The following is a 17,637-nucleotide window of genomic DNA, read 5'->3' on the forward strand; positions in this document are numbered from 1 at the left end:
AGGGCTGGCAGCCGTACTTATTCAAAGGACAACTATTGATGGGAGCTAACAGCTATTGATAATGCATTTTTAATAATATTTCTAACACTAGCTCCCCCCTCCCCCCACTGCCCTGTTTATATGGGCAGCCCTGGGTCCAAAAGGGCCGCCCTCGTCAGGCACCTGCGGGCCTTGAAGTGGCAGGCACCTCTGGCGTCCTGCCACGGACACGGAGCGGCAGTGCCCCCCGGCCTGCTGAGGGGTGAGGTGAGGAGCGCCACGGGCCTGCCCAGGCCGGGCCCCACAACAAGCTCTGGAGCACTGGGGGACACGGGGGCACAGGGACTGCCCCCGCACAGGACCAGATCGGTGGAGGCCCGGGCAGCGGGGTGGCAGGGCAGCCTCGACTTCCCAGACTAGGCAGCAGGGCGCACGCAGCATGGGCAGCGGAGCGGGATTGGGCCACCCTCCTTGGCATCCTGCAGGAGGTCCCCAATACAGGTGATGCAGGGTGGACCCAAGGAAATGGCACCTCTGTGTCCTTATTCAGTCTGGGGCCCTCTCCTCGGGCACACGTGTGCCCACCACACACTTCCAGCGCTGCCCCCAGCACCGGGCAGAGAGGCGCCCCGGGCACGGGAAGAGCAGAGCATGGGTAGACCCCGGGGCTTGAAAGGGGGGGTGCAGATGGTGTGTGCCTCCTCACATAGAACACCAGGCGTACTTTTCTTGAGTTAAAATGAAACTAGAAGCTGTACGAATAAACTGCTAGCCTAGGGCTCTTATTATTCAGTGTATGGTTATTATTCCATTTAAGAGCGGAACAACAGCAAAATACAAATTTGCTAATTCATCTATTGCATTGAAAAAAATGCGTGATTCACTTGGCAACAAAATAATCAAAAGCTGTTGTTTCGTTAGTCCTGTGGTCATTAGCACTAAGTGGACATCTCTTTTTCAGATTCATTAAACAGTGTCAAGCCTTCTTCGGCGCTTTGACACTGCAGCCGTTGCTTCGCTGAAAGTTATTTCCATGCCTGAGTTAATGGGTTTTTTGCTAGAGTTTAACTCAGGCTGCAGGGCTGTGACATAGGAGCTACCTTGCCAGGAGCAGCTCTCAGGCTGCAGAGCTGCAGAAGAAAGGAGAGCTTCATTAGTGGAACATTAAGAGCATTAAGAAAGGCGAGCAGGTCCTTAACCCCTGTGCAATGGAGAGCGTAAAAGGGACCAGGTGGAGGATAATGAGGCATGAAGTCCATTGAAGTCACCCAGAGGCTCCCTGAATTCAACCCCCGCTGCTGCCCCCAGGCGCTTGGCTTAGACTTGGCAAGGAGCAGGAATCCCGGGGGCGTGGACCGCACCCCTGCAGCCTGGATCCAGCAGCCAGGAGAAGTGCGGGGAGCTGGGAGAGAAGAAGAGCGGCGGTCTGCAGCCCACCCTGCTTCTGTGCCACCCTCCAGAAACTGCCCCTCCTGGCAAAGCTTCGGGGTGGAGGAAGGGGCAGCAAAGCCCAGAGGAAAAGGCCTGGCAGGAGGGCGGCAGGGCAGGGGCTGCACAACCTTTGGCACCGAGAGGGAGATGGGGCAGTGGCACCCTGCTGACGGCTGCATGACTGCAGCAGAGCATGCACAGGGGCCTTGCAGGTGGGGGCCTGAGTCGGGACAGGATGGGGCGGAGAGCTGGTTTCAGGCTGCACCTCGCTCGGGCCAGCAGCAGGGGTGCCGCACGGCCGGCCCTCGGACAGCAGCCGTGATTGCCCCAGCCCTGGGGCAGGGCACGCAGACACTGGCGGGGGGCACGGTTGCACCGCCTGACCCCAGGTGGGCACCCAGGGAAGTAAAACATCCCCAGGAGCTGGGGGACCTCCTGCCCAGAGCACGAGCAATCGCTGAGCCAGGCTGGAGACCCAGAACCAGCCCCACCGCCCGGCAGAGCCGGGTGTGCAGCAGGGGGTTGCAGGGGTGGTCCCTGCCCCTCCACACCCCGGGCTTCCTCCCTCTCTCCCGTCCCGATGCCACGGCGCGTCTCTGGCGGGCCCCATGACAGCCTACCTGACAGCCCCATCCCCTCTGCCACACCCCGAGGGGGGTTAACTCCTTCCTGCGAAGGGAGCAGGGAAACCGAGTCACGTACAGCAGCCTGAGAACTATTGCAAACATCCCCGCGTCCCCACACCTTCCTGGGCTGGCCCGCACCCCCAGGCAGCCAGATGGGCCGCAGGCACCTCCACGTCCCGTCCCAGCAGGGCAGGGCAGGGCAGGGCAGGGCAGGGCGGCACACTGTCTGGGGAAGGCCTGGGAAGCAGGACAGAGAGGGTGCAGAGGCTGGTGTCAGGGGGCAAGGCCACGGTGCGCTGCGCTGTGCTGCCCAGGCACAGAGGGCACCGGGCTGGCTTGGCCCCTGGCCCCCTCTCTGCCCCGGCCGGGAGGAAGGCCGGCTCTTCAGGATGGGCAGAAGCCAGCGAGGGCTCCCCGGGGCACGAGGTGTTCCCTGGCGCAGCATGGGGGTGCTACAAAAGCCCACGGCAGGTCCCAGCTGGGCTCCGGCCGCGCCACGCTCGGGTGATGAAGGCAACGCGTGTTCACTTACCGTGGAGAATGGGTCCCCCCCGGTCCTTCCCACCCCGTGCCCCCTACCCAGCTGCAGGCCCAACGCCGGGCTGGGGCGGTGCCAAGGTAAATGATTGCTCAGAGAACAAGGTGGCAGGGGGTGGGTGCCGCCTGGGGCGCAGCACCCAAAGGTCACTTGGGAGCCAGCCAGCCCCTCCCCTGTCTCACCCCGCCCTGGGGAGTGCTTAAAATGCCAGCCCGGTGGGGCCCGGCACTCAGACCCACTCCCACCGCACCATGATGCTGGCAGGCACCCTTGTCCTGGTGGGGCTCCTCATGCTCGGGGACGCGCTGCCGCTGGCTCCTGGAGCAGGACTCATCCCAAGGCGTGAGTGTAAGTGTCCCCCAGGGACTCCCTCGTCGTGGCCGTGCACTGTGGCCATGCAGGGGTCTGCACAGCTCACCTGGGGCCACCTCCCCTCCCCGTCCTGCCCAGCATGAGCCTAACCGTTAGGCGAGCCACGGCTGGCAATCATTGACAGCACCCTCGCCGTGGCATGACCCCAGCCACCACGCTGGTGCCTGCTGGGGAGCTGCCCCCATGCTGCACATCTCCAGAGCTCGTGAGCTGGGTGCCTGTGATGCCCCGCCGGCTCTGCGGCACCGCAGACCATGCAGCGGTCCAGGCAGCACACGCAGCGCTAGGTCTTGGGGAGCCCAGGAGAACAACCCCCCTCCCCGACTATTCCCACGCCACCAAGCACCCGCAGACAGAGCGGAGCCCGGGGGGGGGGAGTGTCAGCACAGGTGCACCTTGAGGCCACGTCGCAGCCCCCAAGCGCAAATGCCAAGGGTCTGGCCTGATGCCAGGTGGGATGCCAGGCTCCTTCCTCTGGGCCCGTGCCAGTGAGTCACTTCCTCATGAAGGCTGCGGCTGGCTGGAGGTGGCTGGAGCTAGAATGGGCGATGGCAGCAGGGTCACGCTGTCCCCTTGACCCTGTGCAAACAGCCACAGGTGTGGGCAGGTGGAGGGAGCGTGGCGGGGGACGCGGGGCCACGCATCCACTCAGCCTCCGGCCTCGCTGCATGCAGCCGGGTCCTCAGCAGCATCACAGAGGGCTCCCCCTCCTCCCACCCCGAGCCCCCGAGCCACAGGCCATCCCCAGACCCCAGCCTGCCCTTTGGTCTCCTCGCTGCCTCCAGCCAAGCTGCTTCTGGGCTGTCCTGTGCTCCAGCCCTTGTCATGGGAGGAAATCCTCCCTGCAGAGCCGGGGGGAGATGAGAGCAATGGTGGGAAGTGAGATAAGCCTCCAAGGCGAAGGCCAGGTAATGGCAGTGCAGGTGAAAGCCGCAGCTATAACGCTAGAGAGGTGCCCACGGGGCGCAGGCCCCACCATGCTGGGCACCCCAGGGCCCCTGCCCCCCCAAGCAGCAGGTCCCTGGGGCTGGCTCCTGCCATCTCCAGTCCCCCTGCAACTGGGCTTCAAAGCCTTCCCTAGCAGAGCCCTGGGCGTCCCCAGGGCCGAGGCAAGGGCCGTTGGTCTGGAGAGCCCCAAGCCTTGCCTGCTGAGAGCGATGCCTGCGGGACCCGCTTTCTGCCCCGTCACTTCGCACAGGCACAGCTCGGGCGGGCAGGGCTTTGCTGCCGCCTTCAGCTAACCTGAGCGCTACGTGCTGCTGCTAGGGGAGGAGGCAGAAGTGCGTCTGAGCACCTGGGACCTGAGGGCAAGCCAAGGGGCTGCGCCACATCTTGGGGGCTGCAGGGCCCTTGGATAGACAGGGCTGCACCTCTCTGCTTGCAACTGCATGCGCAGTTGCAGCCACAGCCCCTGGCCCGTCGCAGGTGGAGCAGCCCCATGCCAGGCACTCTGCAGCTCTGAGCAAACATCCCCGTGCTCGTCCTCCTTCACCCTCGGCTGACTTGTTTGGGCTGCCGGCACAGGAAGCCCCAGAGCCAGGGGAACCAGCTCAGGCCAGTTCCCGCAACTCCATCCCGGCCGCGCTCTTGCAGGGCTGTGGTGTGACACGGGCCGAGAGCTGCAGCAACGCACCCGCTCAGCTGCGGGGGGTGCAGGTGGGACCTGTCTGCAGGTGCACGAGCCTGGAGGGATGGGAGCGGGGCACAGGGGAGGGTGCCCAAGAGCTGCACCCCAGGCCAAGCCCCAGAGTGAGGGAGTGCCAGGCCTGCTACTGGCACAGGCAGGTGGCCCAGAGCTCAGCTTTCCGGAGGGCAGCAAGTGCCGATCTCCACCACAGCTCCAGCAAATCATCATGCGGGCATGCAGCGGTGCAACCAGTGCAAGCCACGGCTCTCACTGTGCATGTAGCTGAGCACCCCTTTGCACTCCCAGCACTGGTGCCACCCTGCCAGGGGCCCTCCAAGCTGCTGGGGACACTGCTTGCCCAGCACTGGGTGAACTGGAGGGCAGCATGGCACAGGGAAGTGGAGGAGCCCTCTCCACAGTGCAGCCCAAGTCCACGTCACCCCCCACCCCCACCCCCAGGTGCCAGCGCTGGCCTCTGGCCTCACAAACGCCTGCCAGGCTCCATGCACGCCAGGTGGGATGACAAACAGGTGATCATTTACAGACGTGCCCTACCTGCCTTCGTGTTGACCATGGAGTCGGTATCCCTGTGCACACACACAGGGTGGAGGGGGCCAGCGCTGAGTTATCTCGGCACATGGAGCTCACCCCACACCCCAGGTGTGCCGCAGCCATCGGCATGATGGAGGGATTCCCCCAGGGAGATGCACTTTGGCCAGGAGCAGATGCTGCTTCCGTGACCAGCACGGTCCTGACAAGTCGGTCTGTGTCTGTGCCTGTGCCTCAGTTTCCCTGGCAGTGACACGGCACCGGGCCTCCAGCTTGTCCAGAGCGTCATCTGAGCAGGACGGGGCTGGCGCGTGGGGCTGCTTGGGAGGGTCCAGCTCACCCGGCAGACACAGCACAGGGTCACGCAGCCCGTCTGGGCACAGAGAGAGCCAGCAGCGTGCAGAGACCGGACCCTGCTGTAGATGCCAGGGATCTAAGAAGAACCCGGGCCGTGGTGGACATGCCATGACTGTGAGCCACCAGGAAGGGGCCCTGGCCACGCAGGGACCCTCGGATGTGGGAGAAGAGAAGCAAGGAGGGGATCTCGCCCTGTGGACAGCGGTGATGTGGTTGAGGCTGTGCAGGAGGTGCTGGTACACCGCAGCAAAGCCACTGCCAGGCCCCGAGGGCTGGAAGACGGAGAGGGCATATCACCAAGAGCCCGGGGCGTATCAGAGGGAGAAGGCGGAGGGGGAGCCATGGCTGGGAGCTGGAGCCAGGCCAGGTCTGCAGCCACGCTCTTCAGCTCTGGGGGCGGCCAGGCCTGGGGCGGGCGCGAGCTCCGGCCGGATGGGGAGATGATGCAGCTGGAGGGAAGCGGTGAGCGCAGGGCATCACTGCCAGAGAGGGGGAGACCTGATGTCCCCCAGACGATGCCCTGGGCTGGGCTGCAGCCCAGTGCCCCCTCACAGCTGCCGGCAGCCGGGCACTCCCTGCCCTGGCTGCCAGGGGCCAGGAGCCGCAGGGCGAAAGGGAAGGGCCGGGGCTGCAGCCCAGCTCGGCGGCCGGCGATGCTGGGCCGCACTTCCTGGTTCTCCGGCGGGCGGGCGAGCGCAGACATCTGATACCCGGCAGCCGGTTGTGCAATGGACCGCGGGGGGAGCACACGGCGGCTGCTTATAAATCACCTGGGAGCCCGTCCCTCCCTCCCCTGCTCCGGCCCCACCTGAGGCAGAGCTTAAAGCCCAGCCGGGGCGGCGCGCACACAGCACCATGCCCCTGGGCAGCCGTGTCCCCCCGCTCCTGCTCCTGCTGGGGCTCCTGGTGCTCAGGGCCCAGCTGCCACCTGCCGCCGGCCAGAATGCCACCCGTGAGTACAGCACCCACCCCTGCCACGCCGGGACCCACGGTCACAGCCCCATCGTGCTGGTGCCTGGCATGAGCGGGCTAAGAGGTTGTGGCGTCCATGTGGGGCCTGTCCACGGAGCCCACCTTGCACCGTGTGCCTTTGCCATTGCAGCAAAAGCTGGCGTGTGCCCCGACGAAGCCAAAGAGGCGGCAAACTGCACTGAGGGCTGCCAGGATGACAGCAACTGCAATGGCAGCCTCAAGTGCTGCCTGACGGCATGCGGCATGGCCTGTCAGACGCCCAACGGTAACGCGCCCCTGCACACGGGAGCAGTTCCTCCCTCCCCGGGTTGGTTTAGCCAGGGCCCACGTGCAGCAAGGGTGGGCGGCAGGCAGGTGGGCACAGAGAGGGTCCCGCTTGCTCCTGGTAGTACTGCCCATCTGTGCCATCCTGTGCCAGGGCCCGGGTTGGGCACAGCACCGCCCCGTCTGGGTGCACCCGCACCAGGCACACCCTGCACCCCGGCACAGAGCCAGTGGCAAGGCTTCTTTACAGGCATTTTGCACGGCCTCTCTGCTGGCACCAGCAGGCTCCATGCGGCGCAGGCTGCCGTGAGCCAGGCTGGAGCGTGGCTCGTCCTTCCACACGCAGTCGGGGGTGGGACTGATGGGTCTAAGCCCTCCCATGGCTGCATCAGCGTTAAGGAAGCAAGGGCTGCCCCCCCTGCCCCCCGCTGCATGCTGGACCCTGCCCTGCAGTCCCCTTGCGAGCGCTGGGCTGGGCATGACGGGGCCAGCCGCCGGAGAGGAGCGCGCATATGGCTGGTGGCCGTCGTCAGCCTGCGGCCATTGCTATTCTACAAGGACACAGCTCCTGGCTCCGCGGTGACACCGGCCTTGGACGTGGCTGGCCACGAGGGCCCATGCAGCCAGCACAGAGGGACCCTGCAAGGCAGCTTCAGTGGGGTGGGTTTGGGCACGTCCTCATAGGGACCGAAGAGTTTGCAGGAGCTGCTCACAGCCCGTCGCCATGAAGCAGCAGTGTTCATCCGCTACCGGCTGCCGGCCAAGAGCACTGGGCAGGGTCCAGGGGCCGGGATGCATTCAGCCCCAGCGAGTGATGGTCAGCTGAGGCCAGTGACTCCAGCTCCCGGTCCTTCTGGTCCTCTTGGGGCTGGAGCTGATCCTGACCTGAGGACGGCTGGGCTGGCCAAGCATGTTGGTGCAGAGCTGCGGTAACCAACATGGTCAGTGCATGGTCTCCCTGCAGCCCTCCAGATCACGGGGCCAGGCGCAGCCTGGGGCCTGCAGCGGCCGGGGTGAGGCGAGCGCACAGCTCGCTGGGACATGAATCCTCCAGAGCAAACAGTGCAGTGCTGAGAGCAGGCTGCGCTGGCAAAGCAAACAGCGGGCGAGCTGCCAGGCCGTGTGACGTCAGTGCTGTGGGCAGCGGGGTCCCGGAGGCGGCCAGGCCCTGCCCCTGCAGCCCGCACCCCTTTGTCCTGCACTGGAGGAGGAAGCTCTGCGCTGCCCCTTCCCCTTCCCCTTGGCAGAGCTGCGGTCGGCAGGAGCTGCTGCAGGTGTTTCCTGTTGGCGCTGGGCCTGCAGCTCCGAGCGGCGCAGGGCTCGAGCACCCGCTCCACTTCCTTCCCCCTCCCGCGAGCTGCCGACTCCCCGGGCAGGGACCCGCCGGCCCCGCTGCAGCTCGCGGGCCCCCAGAGCCGGTGCAGCTGGCTGGCGGATGGCGCTCAGCTCCTCCTCACGACATTGGGCCCAGCACAAAGCTCCCATCTCAGCCCCAGCCCCGACATCCTGCCCTCACCCAGCCCAAGGTATCGGCCACCCCGAGGGCCATTCGGGAGGTGCGTAGGCCTGAGGGGCACGGGGTGGCTGTGCCCTGGCTGGGGCTAGGACACACTCCCTGAAGACCTCTGTGCCCAGGGCACGGTGCCCATGCGGCTGTGCAGGGGTGCGTGGCCCGGGGCAGCGATGCCCGTCTCCCAGGCTCACACTGTGTCCCCTCTGCCCTTCCAGCGAAGCCCGGCAACTGCCCGGAGATCAAGCCGGGGATCCCCATGCTGGGGCTGTGCAGGAACCAGTGCAGCATGGACTCCCACTGCATCAGCAACATGAAGTGCTGCGCCAACGGCTGCGGCAAAGTATCCTGCATGACGCCGGTCTTCTAAGGTGCATGCGTGGCCCCAGGACACCCTCTTTCCCGCCCCACCTGCCTGGTCCCGGACCCCGGGGTGGAGCAGAGCATGTGTGGGCAAGGCCACCTCACAGCCATGCCCCAGCTGACCCCGCCTGACACCCACGGAGCAGGCTGCTGGGACCTGCACCTCCCACCGCCCCCTGCCCGAGCGCCCAGAGCTCCCGCAGCGCGAGGAGTCCCTGCCGATCCCCTGCCCTGCACCCACCTGCCGCGGGGTCAGCACTGAAGCCTGCTCACAGCTCTGTGCTCTCTTTGCAGGTGCTGCCTAGACCTGCCAGCCTCTGCCCAGGTGAAGGAAAGCTGCTCCGCTATGACCCTCCCTGCACTGGATCCCCAGGTCCCATCCCAGCCGCTGGCACTTGCTGCCCAGAGCACCCGTCCTGGGCTCGCTGGAGCCCTGCACACTCTTGCCAATAAAGCAGCCTCTTCCGCAGCCCTGACAGCACTGTCCGCGTCTGCATTTCCTCCTGCTCTGGGGCTGGGCTGGGCCCCTGCCTCCTCCAGGATGGCACTGAAGTGTGTGCTCTGCGTGGGCTGTGCCTGGGAGTCACGCTGCGGTCCAGGTCTGGAAAGCAGCCGGCGCGGCCTTGTCTCAGGGCAGTTGCCGATGGGGAAAGGGCGAGAGCGCGGGGCGTGGGTGAGGAGCGGCTGAGACAGACCCACTGGCCACTGCCAACAAGCAAGGGGCAAAGAGGCTCTCGCTCGGGGCCCTAGTCCCGGGCCTAAAGCAAGCAGGAGCTCGTGGGGCAGGAGGACGAGCCGACGGGGCGGGGGAGGGTCCCTGCGAGGGGCAGCACGAGTGTCCGCAGGAGGCAGCGCCTGGGGCCTGGCTCGGAGCAAGGGTCACCGGGGCTGCCCGGCTTGGCTTGTCGGAGCCGGTGCTGGTGACGGCGCTCTGCCCCGTTGCCAGGGCCGGCGGCCCACAGCATTGTTCTCTGGTTAATGTTTCCTTAGACAGCCCCAGGCAGCCGTGCCTCCTCCCTCCTCCAGCACAGAAACCCCAGCTGGGCCCCGGCCCCACGGCCCGGGCGGGAGAGTCGAACACCTCCGCAGGCGACGCCGCCCACCCCGTGGCAGCGCCGGGGGTCGAGCGAGGGGTCGCGGCAGGGAGACGGGCCCACCGCCCTGCTCCCACGCCGTCACGCCACGCACCGCCGGACGCAGGTGGCCGCAGCCGTGCCCCGCTGTGCTGCAGCCCGTGCTGGCATCACGGATGCGCAGGGCTCCGGCAGCCTGGGCAGGGGGCAGGATCCGGCTGCCCGCTGGCTCCCAGGATGTGCCCGGGCCCCGAGTGAGCCGTCTGGCACGGGCCCCCCGCAGCTGGCAGGCGGGGAGGCAGATTGCTCCCAGGCGCCGGCTCCCGCGCCCTCTCCTGCCGCGCACCGCGCCTCCCCTACGGCAGTGGGCACCTGCAAGGCCCCCGGCCACCCCCAGCGCTCTCCAGAGCCGGGGTGGCCGGCGGTGGGCTTGGGCAGGCAAGGCCTGGCACTCCCGGCCTGCTGCGTTCAACCCCATCGCGGAGATCACCGTGCAGTCACAGCTGGCGCTGGCTGGAGGCGAAGGGGCTCCGTCCCCACGCTGCGGCATGTCTGCAACGAGGCCTGGCCCACGCGGGGGTCCCGGGGTGGGGCGCAGCTGGCTGGGCCAGGCAGGCTGGGCTCTCAGACGTGCTCAGGCCCGTCCGCGGGAAGACCCTGCTAGCGGCCAGGGCAAGGGGCTGGTGCCAAGCGGTCGCTGCCCTCGCATGCCGGACCGGGGGAATTCGCACCAGGCACCGGGCGTGACAACTGCTCTCAGCCAATCAGGGAGCAGGAATGGGTCCTGTGTCCAAGGAGAAGGGCCACGGGTGCTGCCAGCGGAGCTGGGCACGGCCCAGCTGGGAGCCCCCCAGCCACTGCATGACCTGGAAAAGTCCCGGGCTGTGGGCCACGAGCCCAGCACCTCCCGGGTTTCCCCCGGCCTCCAGCTGCCGGCAGCGCTGAGCTCTCCCACGCTCCGGCCCTCCCAGGGCTGGCACCTGGCGCTGGCATGCTGCACGGTGGCAGAGCTGCTGTCCGCCTGCGAGCCGGCCCTTCTCCCCGCCTGGGCAAGGGTTTAAATCCCGGGTGGCACGGCCCAGGCACCAGACAGCTCCTGCAGCACCATGGAGCCAGCGGGCATCGCCTTCCTCCTGGGGCTCCTCATCCTCTGGGCTCAGCTGCCGGACGCCCCAGGGCAGGGCGAGGGAGGTAAGCACAGAGCGGGGCTGCCCCCCGTCCCCAGCCTGTCCTCTCAGCTGCACCCCTGTCCTCCCCAGGCCCTGGCTGGATACAGCCCCGGCTCCGGTGTCCTCTCTCTGCTGCAGGTAAAGAAGGAGAGTGCCCGGCTGGCGAGGTCAAGGCCGTGCCTCCCTCCAGGGTCTACTGCCTCTCGGACCGGGGCTGCCCGGGGGCTGAGAAGTGCTGCAGCAGGGAGCACCTGCGAGCCTGCCTGCTCCCTGCCACCGGTATGTGCTGCTGCCGGAGCCCAGCTGCCACAGCAGCGTGCAGGATGGCACCCCATGCTCATGCCCCTAAGGTGTATGTCACGGGCAGACCCCCTGCCTTCCTCCTGCCCGCTCTAGCGGGCTCCCTGCCTTCTGCCCCAGGTCAGGTCAGAGCTGCCCCAGGCACAGCGGGTGGGGGTGGGGCTGGGGCCTCTGCAGAGGGTTTCGTGCCTGCCCTCGGTGCCCAGTGCAGCCCAGGACCGGGGCAGGCAGGGCACAAACAACCACATTGCACCTACATGCAACCCACGGTCTGTTCCCAGAGGTCTCCCTCGATGGGGGCCGTGCAGACTGTGGTCCCACGTGCCAAGGGGTGACCCAGTGCAGGGGCAGGCCCCGAGGGCTGGGCTGCAGCCCATGTCTCTGCTCTGCAGTGTCCCCAGGCTACTGCCCACAGTCCAGCCCACAGGAGGTGGGGACGGGGAGCTGTGCGGCCAGCTGCTCCAACGACACGGCGTGCCCCGCGGGGCAGAAGTGCTGCGCTGAGGGCTGCTGTGCTCGCTGCCTCTGCCCCGAGCCAGGTAGGGCTGCTGGGGAGCGGGTGGCTGGTGAGGAGGGGGCTCCTGCCTCTGCAGGGGGGTTGAGCCCCGCCGAGCCACACCCAGAGCTGCCATCTCCTCCCAGCCAAGCCCGGCGTTTGCCCTCGGAAGCCAGCCTCCCCGGACTTCGCCCCCTGCCCCAACCAGTGCGAGGACGACAGGACCTGTCCTGGGGATGAGAAATGCTGCTTCACCGGCTGTGGACTGGGCTGCATGAGCCCCTACAAAGGTACCGACAGGGCTGCCCATGCTGCCCTCACCCCAGCTCCCTGGGCTCAGATCCTGCCCCGGTGCTGAGCTGTGACCCTGCAGGGCTACAGGTGTACAGGCCTGCACACGCATGTGCATGCACGACGGCTGACCCGGGTGAAGGAGGTTCCCAGCCGTGGCAGCAAGCATCTCTCCCGCAGAGAAGCCGGAGGGGTGCCCGGCCATGCCGACAGCGCAGCCCAAGGGGCCGTGCCTGGACGCCTGCCTGGACGACTCCGAGTGCCCGGGGGACGAGAAGTGCTGTGATACTGGCTGCGGCCACCACTGCCAAGCTCCGCACTCAGGTACCGACCCCCGACACATCCACTCCCCTCCACCTCCCACTGGCATCAGTGCCCCCCAGGACCCCTGCTTAGGAAAGAATCCCCCCCGACAGGTGCTAGGTGTGGGGGGCAGGACAGGGCCAGCAGCAGCAGAGCCGTGGCCCCGTGGCCCCAGCTCGACCACTTTCCCTGCACCTCCCTCACCCCTCCGGGGTCCGAGGAGGGGGGTGTCGTGGCTCCTGGCCGGCCGTGACACCGGGTGGCCCTCACATGTTGCAGCCAAGCCGGGCACCTGCCCGCTGCTCCTGCGAGGCTCCCTGGGGCCCTGCATGGAGACGTGCCGCAGCGACTGGGACTGCGCCGGGGTGGAGAAGTGCTGCAGCACCAGCTGCGGCCACATCTGCAAGCCGCCCATTGCGGGTAAGGGCGGTGGGCCGCGGGGTAGGGAGGGGAAGGGGTCCATGCAGGGGTCTGGGGTGTCTCGCAGGCCCCCAGAGGCTGAGCAGTGGATACAGGGGGCAGAGATGAGTGACCCAGGTGCCCACTCAGGCAAGGGCAGGGGGTGCCCAGAGCAGGACCGAGCCCAGCGCCAGCCTCCCTGCAGCCCCCTTAACACCATCTCTTTGCGCCTGCCCAGTGCGGCCCGGGCTCTGCCCTGCCCCTGCCAGAAAGGACGAGGCCGAGGACTGCTCCCTCCTGTGTGGCCAGGACAGCGAGTGCCCGGCGGGCGAGAAGTGCTGCCTGATGAGCTGTGGCCGTGCCTGCGTCCCCCCCATCGTGCAGGGTAAGGAGCTGCCGGGGGGGATGGACCAGGCCACCACGGAGCAAAGGGCTGGCACGCTCATGCTCTTCTCGCTGCTCTCGCCCTGGCAGAGAAGCCGGGCCTGTGCCGATGGACGCCGCACGTGTGCCTGGGGAACGTCACGGCCGAGTGCCACACGGACGCCGAGTGCCCGGGCAGGCGCAAGTGCTGCCTGGCCGGCTGCGCCCGGACGTGCACCCCTCCCGAGACAGGTGTGGGTCCTTGGACCATCAGAGCTGCCACGGACTGGGGCGGACCCTGGGTCCGTCTGGGCCCCTCTCCTGCCCGGCTGGAAGGGAGAGGGGCTGGGTCTGAGCAGGGTTTGCCCTGCTCCTTTCTCCCCTGCAACCTCCAGCATTTAGGGTCCAGGGCGCTCTGATGCAGGGGCCGTGCCCCTCTCCCTGCGCAGTAGCGACGGATGCCCTTTTCTGTCAAGCACAGGTCCAGTTCCCCCACCACATCTGGTGGCCACAAGTCCCACCTTTAATGCCACGCCGAGGGAGAAAGACCTGCCTGGTGTTAGCTATAAACTGCCGGGCTGTTGTCCCATGCTGCAACTCTTGTCCTTGTCCGGCGAGAGAGGCAATACTAATCCCTCCTGCCTTTGTCTTCCCCATTTGGTGTCTTGTGAACCCTTTTCATGCCCCCTGCAGCATCTCTTTTCTGAACAAAACATGCCTGGCCCCGGGAGTCTCCTCATGTAGCAGCATCTCCGCACCACCCATCACCCCCTGGCCCTTCTCTGCACCTCTCTCGTTCTTCCGTCACCCTCCACCCCCATCGCGCCGGGCGCAGGGTCCCGGTGGCAGGGACGGCTGCATGGACCGCCCCGGGCTGGGCCCTCTCCAGTGATGCCTGCCCTGCTTCACGCAGCTCAAGCCCAAGCTGGCCCCTCGCCCACATTGCAGCCACAGCCACGCCAGGCAGTGGGGCAAGTAATGCCACACGCAGCCACCCCCTCTGCAGATGCCCCTGCAGGTGCCTGCTGTCCACCCGGGCACCGGGGCCTCTGCCCACGGGGGCTACAGCCACCCCTCTGCAGGCAGCTTGGGGCAAGCGGCAGAAGTCGTGGCCATGAGGCCTGCTCGCAAGGGCCCACGTGAAGCCAGGGCTACTCAAGCTGCTCACCGGGGCACGTCCTGGTCCATCGGCAGCTCCCCCACGTCCCCGTCACCTGGGGGAGGAGGGCACACCTGGCTCTGACCCCCGCTCCTTCTCTTCCAGGCCCAGCCTAGACCTGGCCTGGGGAAGCGGCCGGCTCCAGGACGACTCCCTGGCTCCTGCACCCTCCAGCCCCTGCCTGGAGGGAAAGGGGGTTTCTGCCATGGCTGCTGCCCCTCCAGGCTCTGTGCTGTGCCCGGGGGTCTGACACCCCCATGGGGCATGGGTCAGACCTGCCCCTTGCAGCCCAGAGCATCCGTGGCCTCTGCAGCTTGAGTATTCATGTGGTTGACCTCCACGGCTCCTGGAGACATGGCCATTCGCCTCCAGGCTGAGCACAAGGAATAAACGCTGGGCACGTGGCAGCCCCATCTCCTGTGGTTATTGTGATGGGCTTTCTCTGCATGCTATGGTTTGGGGTTGGCGGGGTTCAGGGGGGCACTGGCAGCACTGATGCCCCCCCAAACCAGGGGCAGCTTGAGATCCCTCCATGGAACATGTGCGGCCCCTGGACACAGGCAGCTGTAGCACCACGGCCGAGCCCTGGGAGAGAGGGCGATGGGGCTGGAACAGGGGCTGGGGGCACAGGGAGCATCAGCTGGGGGGTCAGACTGTAGCTGGGAGGAGCTGCCTGGGCTCCAAGAGCAGGCACCCCCTCAGTGGGCCTGCAGCGGTGCCAGGACACCCCAGTCTGATCAGCACAGAAAGGTCAAGGTCACCTCAAGGGGGGTGGGAGAGCAGGGTTGGCGTCCCCAGCTCCTGCGAGAACTGATGGTGACCCTCAGATGCCCGAGCGAGACCCCAGGCGCAGCCCTGCAGCCTGTGCTGAGCCCCCGGGGTCACGCTGCCCTGTACAGGCTGCTCCCAGCAGATAAGCTGCAGCCCCTGGCAGGGCACCCACTGCCGGCTTCTGAGAACAGCCCTGCGGCCACAGCGTCCCTGGACATGCACCTCACCCGGCCCTGCTGCCCCGCCCCGCCCACCCGGGGCTAAATACCGCCCGGCTCAGCTGCCGGAGCGCAGAGGCTGCTGTGTCCAGCCATGGAGTCAGGCACCGTCCTCCTCCTCCTCCTCGTCACCGGGGTCCTGGCCCAGCAGGCAGAGCTGAGCACCGTGCCGGACAATGAGAAGGGGGGTGAGTGCTGGGGGGTACCTGGGGTAGCGGGGCTGGGCATAGCCCTGTGGGCGCAGGCCCCAAGACGGTGCTCGGGCTCTGGGGGCAGCCCCAGCCCCTGGGTGTGAAAGGCGCCCTATCTCCCATCCAGCCATCACCAAGTGGGGCGAGTGCCCCCCAGACAGCCAGGAGGGCAGGAGCCCGTCCTGCCTCTACTGCCTCTCGGACAAGTCCTGCCCCGGGATGGAGAAGTGCTGCAGCGACGGGGGCATGAGAGCCTGCGTGCTCCCTCTCACAGGTCTGTCCCTGCGCCTGGGGGAGAGGAGGGAGGCACCCCGGGGAGCCCCGGGACACAGGGCTGCGGGGCGCATGCACAGCTGCTCCATCACCTCCCCCTGGTGACGCCGAGCCAGGCGCATGCCACGCGGCCACGGGGCCGGGGCACCTGGGCTCCATGCTCCTCGTGGACCCTGAGGGGGGGTGTCTCTATCCCCAAGTGTCTCTTTGCCCAGCCAGAAACTTGTCAGCAGACCTGGGGGGGTGCTGTGCTGTCAGACCCCCCAGCTCCCACACGGATGCTGCCCAGCCCTGGCCGGCCCCAGTACCACATGCACCCAGTCCCCGGGGCTGCAGCTGCTGCCCTTTGGCCATGAACTGGGCTGCGGCGCCATGGTGTCCTGCCAGGGCTTCAGCCTTGAGCGCCTGGTCGTGCCCCCCGGCCGCCCGTGACACAACCCAGGTATTGCCACACCACCATGCCCCAGGGGTCACAGAGCAGCAAAGATCTCCCCAGAACGGGGAGACGTGTCGGCGCCAGGCGGGAAGGAGGGGTGCAGACCCTGCCAGCCCCGTCTCGGGGACAGCAAGGCTCAGGGTTTGGGATGGCGGCTGCAAGGCCGCAGCAGCTGGGCCGCGGGCTGCACCGGTCCCCCCCACCAGTTGCAACTGGAGCCTGGCAAGGAGGCTGAGGGTCGGCAGCGTGGCTGTGCTCCATGTGTCCTCGCTGCTCTGGGAGACGCTGCGAGTCCCCCCTGGGTGGGAGCCGCACGGACCTGCACGGCCGTTCACGTGGCCTCACAGCGCCCAGCTCCGAGAGCAGAATGGGCCCCAGGGGGAGTCCATCACTGCCTGGCGCCTTTCCTTGCTCCGCAGTGCGCCCGGGCTATTGCCCCAAGCCAGAGCCGGGCCTGGTGACCACCTGCCCGGTGAACTGCTTGAACGACACCGAGTGCGGGCCGGGCGAGAAGTGCTGCGTGCTGGGCTGCCGCCGGAAGTGCACGCCGGCCGAGCCAGGTACACGCCGTGGGGGCCGTGGGGGCCGGGGTCGCGCGCCTGCAGCAGCCGTCCTCCCTCCGGCCCGGCCCGCGGGCGCACACGGTCACCAGGACCCCCTGCCCCAAATCAGGCTGGCAGCGCAGGCTCGTGGCCATCCAGCAGCGCTGGCCATGGCACAATTACAAGGGGAAGCCTCTTTCCCCACCCCAGCGCATAGGGGCCAACTGCACTCCAGATGCTCTCCAGTCTCTTCACAGTCCAGGGCCGCAGACAGCGGCTCCGGGCAGCACCGTGGCCCAAAAGCCTGCCGCTGTGTGACGACAGTGCCCAGAAGCCACAGCCCTGCTTCTCGCTCTGCCAGCCCGCCCGGGCACGTGCCCACAGGTGATGGTGCAGCCAAGCTCCAGCCCCTGCCAGAGCCGCTGTGAGGACGACAGGACCTGCCCCAGGAACCAGAAGTGCTGCTTCACTGGCTGCGGCCTCGAGTGCATAGACCCGCAGTGGGACGCCCGCGGCACCGCCCAGTCCTCCGTGCCCACTGGAGGGGACTGGAGCGGGCAGCAGGAAGGTGCTGCTGATGGTAAGGATGGCTGGGGCCCAGGGGCTCGAGGGGTGGGACCCAGCCACCCCTTTTCTCCCTTCATCATGAGTCAGCGGGGTCTTCCCCAGCTCAGCGGGACCCCAGGTTGCAGTGATGGAGGTGCCAGGGCAGCTGGTTCTCCATGGGCACCCCACCAGCCCCTCCTCATCCTTGCCTGTGACCCGTCATCTTGCATTTGCCAGGCCCTGCCCCTTGAGGCACCCTGGATCCCTGCTCCAGGGACCAGGACTGCCCAGGGAGTGCAAAGCGCTGCCACATCCAGCGTGGCCTGGCCTGCCTGGAGCCAGCGCGGGGTGAGGCATCCCCAGGGGCTGCAAGCCAGCGCCCAGCCCAGGGCTCTGCCGAGCATGAGGGGCTGCGGCACAGGGTTTCATAGTTTCATAGTTCCTAGGGTCGGAAGGGACCTGAGCAGATCATCTAGTCCGACCCCCTGCCATGGCAGGAAAGAGTACGGGGGTCAAACG

General features: G+C 67.2%; 3 protein-coding genes across 7 annotated transcripts in view; all 3 read left to right on the top strand.

The window, feature by feature from the left end:
• The first annotated feature begins 2,791 nt into the window (after positions 1-2,791).
• LOC109313112 (WAP four-disulfide core domain protein 2-like) lies at positions 2,792-9,066 on the top strand. 3 transcript variants are annotated; one of them, XM_019539512.1, is made up of 4 exons: positions 2,792-2,922; positions 6,582-6,716; positions 8,444-8,596; positions 8,883-9,066. In XM_019539512.1, the coding sequence occupies exons 1-3, from the start codon at positions 2,826-2,828 to the stop codon at positions 8,593-8,595; spliced, it is 384 nt and encodes a 127-aa protein (XP_019395057.1). In that variant the 5' UTR covers positions 2,792-2,825; the 3' UTR covers position 8,596; positions 8,883-9,066. The 3 variants fall into 3 exon arrangements, with proteins under 3 accessions (XP_019395057.1, XP_019395059.1, XP_019395058.1); XM_019539514.1 differs by having other exon boundaries at positions 2,792-2,916; XM_019539513.1 differs by lacking the exon at positions 2,792-2,922 and adding an exon at positions 6,169-6,431.
• A 1,433-nt stretch (positions 9,067-10,499) lies between these two features.
• Positions 10,500-14,542, top strand: WFDC3 (WAP four-disulfide core domain 3). Of its 3 annotated transcripts, XM_019539515.1 has the most exons (9): positions 10,500-10,852; positions 10,969-11,109; positions 11,523-11,669; positions 11,773-11,916; positions 12,098-12,241; positions 12,500-12,640; positions 12,858-13,004; positions 13,094-13,234; positions 14,247-14,542. In XM_019539515.1, the coding sequence occupies exons 1-9, from the start codon at positions 10,768-10,770 to the stop codon at positions 14,255-14,257; spliced, it is 1,101 nt and encodes a 366-aa protein (XP_019395060.1). In that variant the 5' UTR covers positions 10,500-10,767; the 3' UTR covers positions 14,258-14,542. The 3 variants fall into 3 exon arrangements, with proteins under 3 accessions (XP_019395060.1, XP_019395063.1, XP_019395062.1); XM_019539518.1 differs by lacking the exon at positions 13,094-13,234; XM_019539517.1 differs by lacking the exon at positions 12,500-12,640.
• Positions 14,543-15,224: 682 nt separating this feature from the next.
• The window catches only part of LOC109313291 (papilin-like), a 6,343-nt gene continuing 3,930 nt past the window's right edge, over positions 15,225-17,637 (top strand). The window contains exons 1-4 of the mRNA XM_019539786.1: positions 15,225-15,318; positions 15,449-15,595; positions 16,450-16,590; positions 16,934-17,152. Coding sequence (XP_019395331.1) covers positions 15,225-15,318; positions 15,449-15,595; positions 16,450-16,590; positions 16,934-17,152 — 601 coding nt within the window. The remainder of the gene's footprint in view (positions 15,319-15,448; positions 15,596-16,449; positions 16,591-16,933; positions 17,153-17,637) is intronic.

This window comes from Crocodylus porosus, unplaced genomic scaffold, assembly GCF_001723895.1.
Source record: "Crocodylus porosus isolate Cpor-Errol unplaced genomic scaffold, CroPor_comp1, whole genome shotgun sequence".
Taxonomy (NCBI): domain Eukaryota; kingdom Metazoa; phylum Chordata; order Crocodylia; family Crocodylidae; genus Crocodylus; species Crocodylus porosus.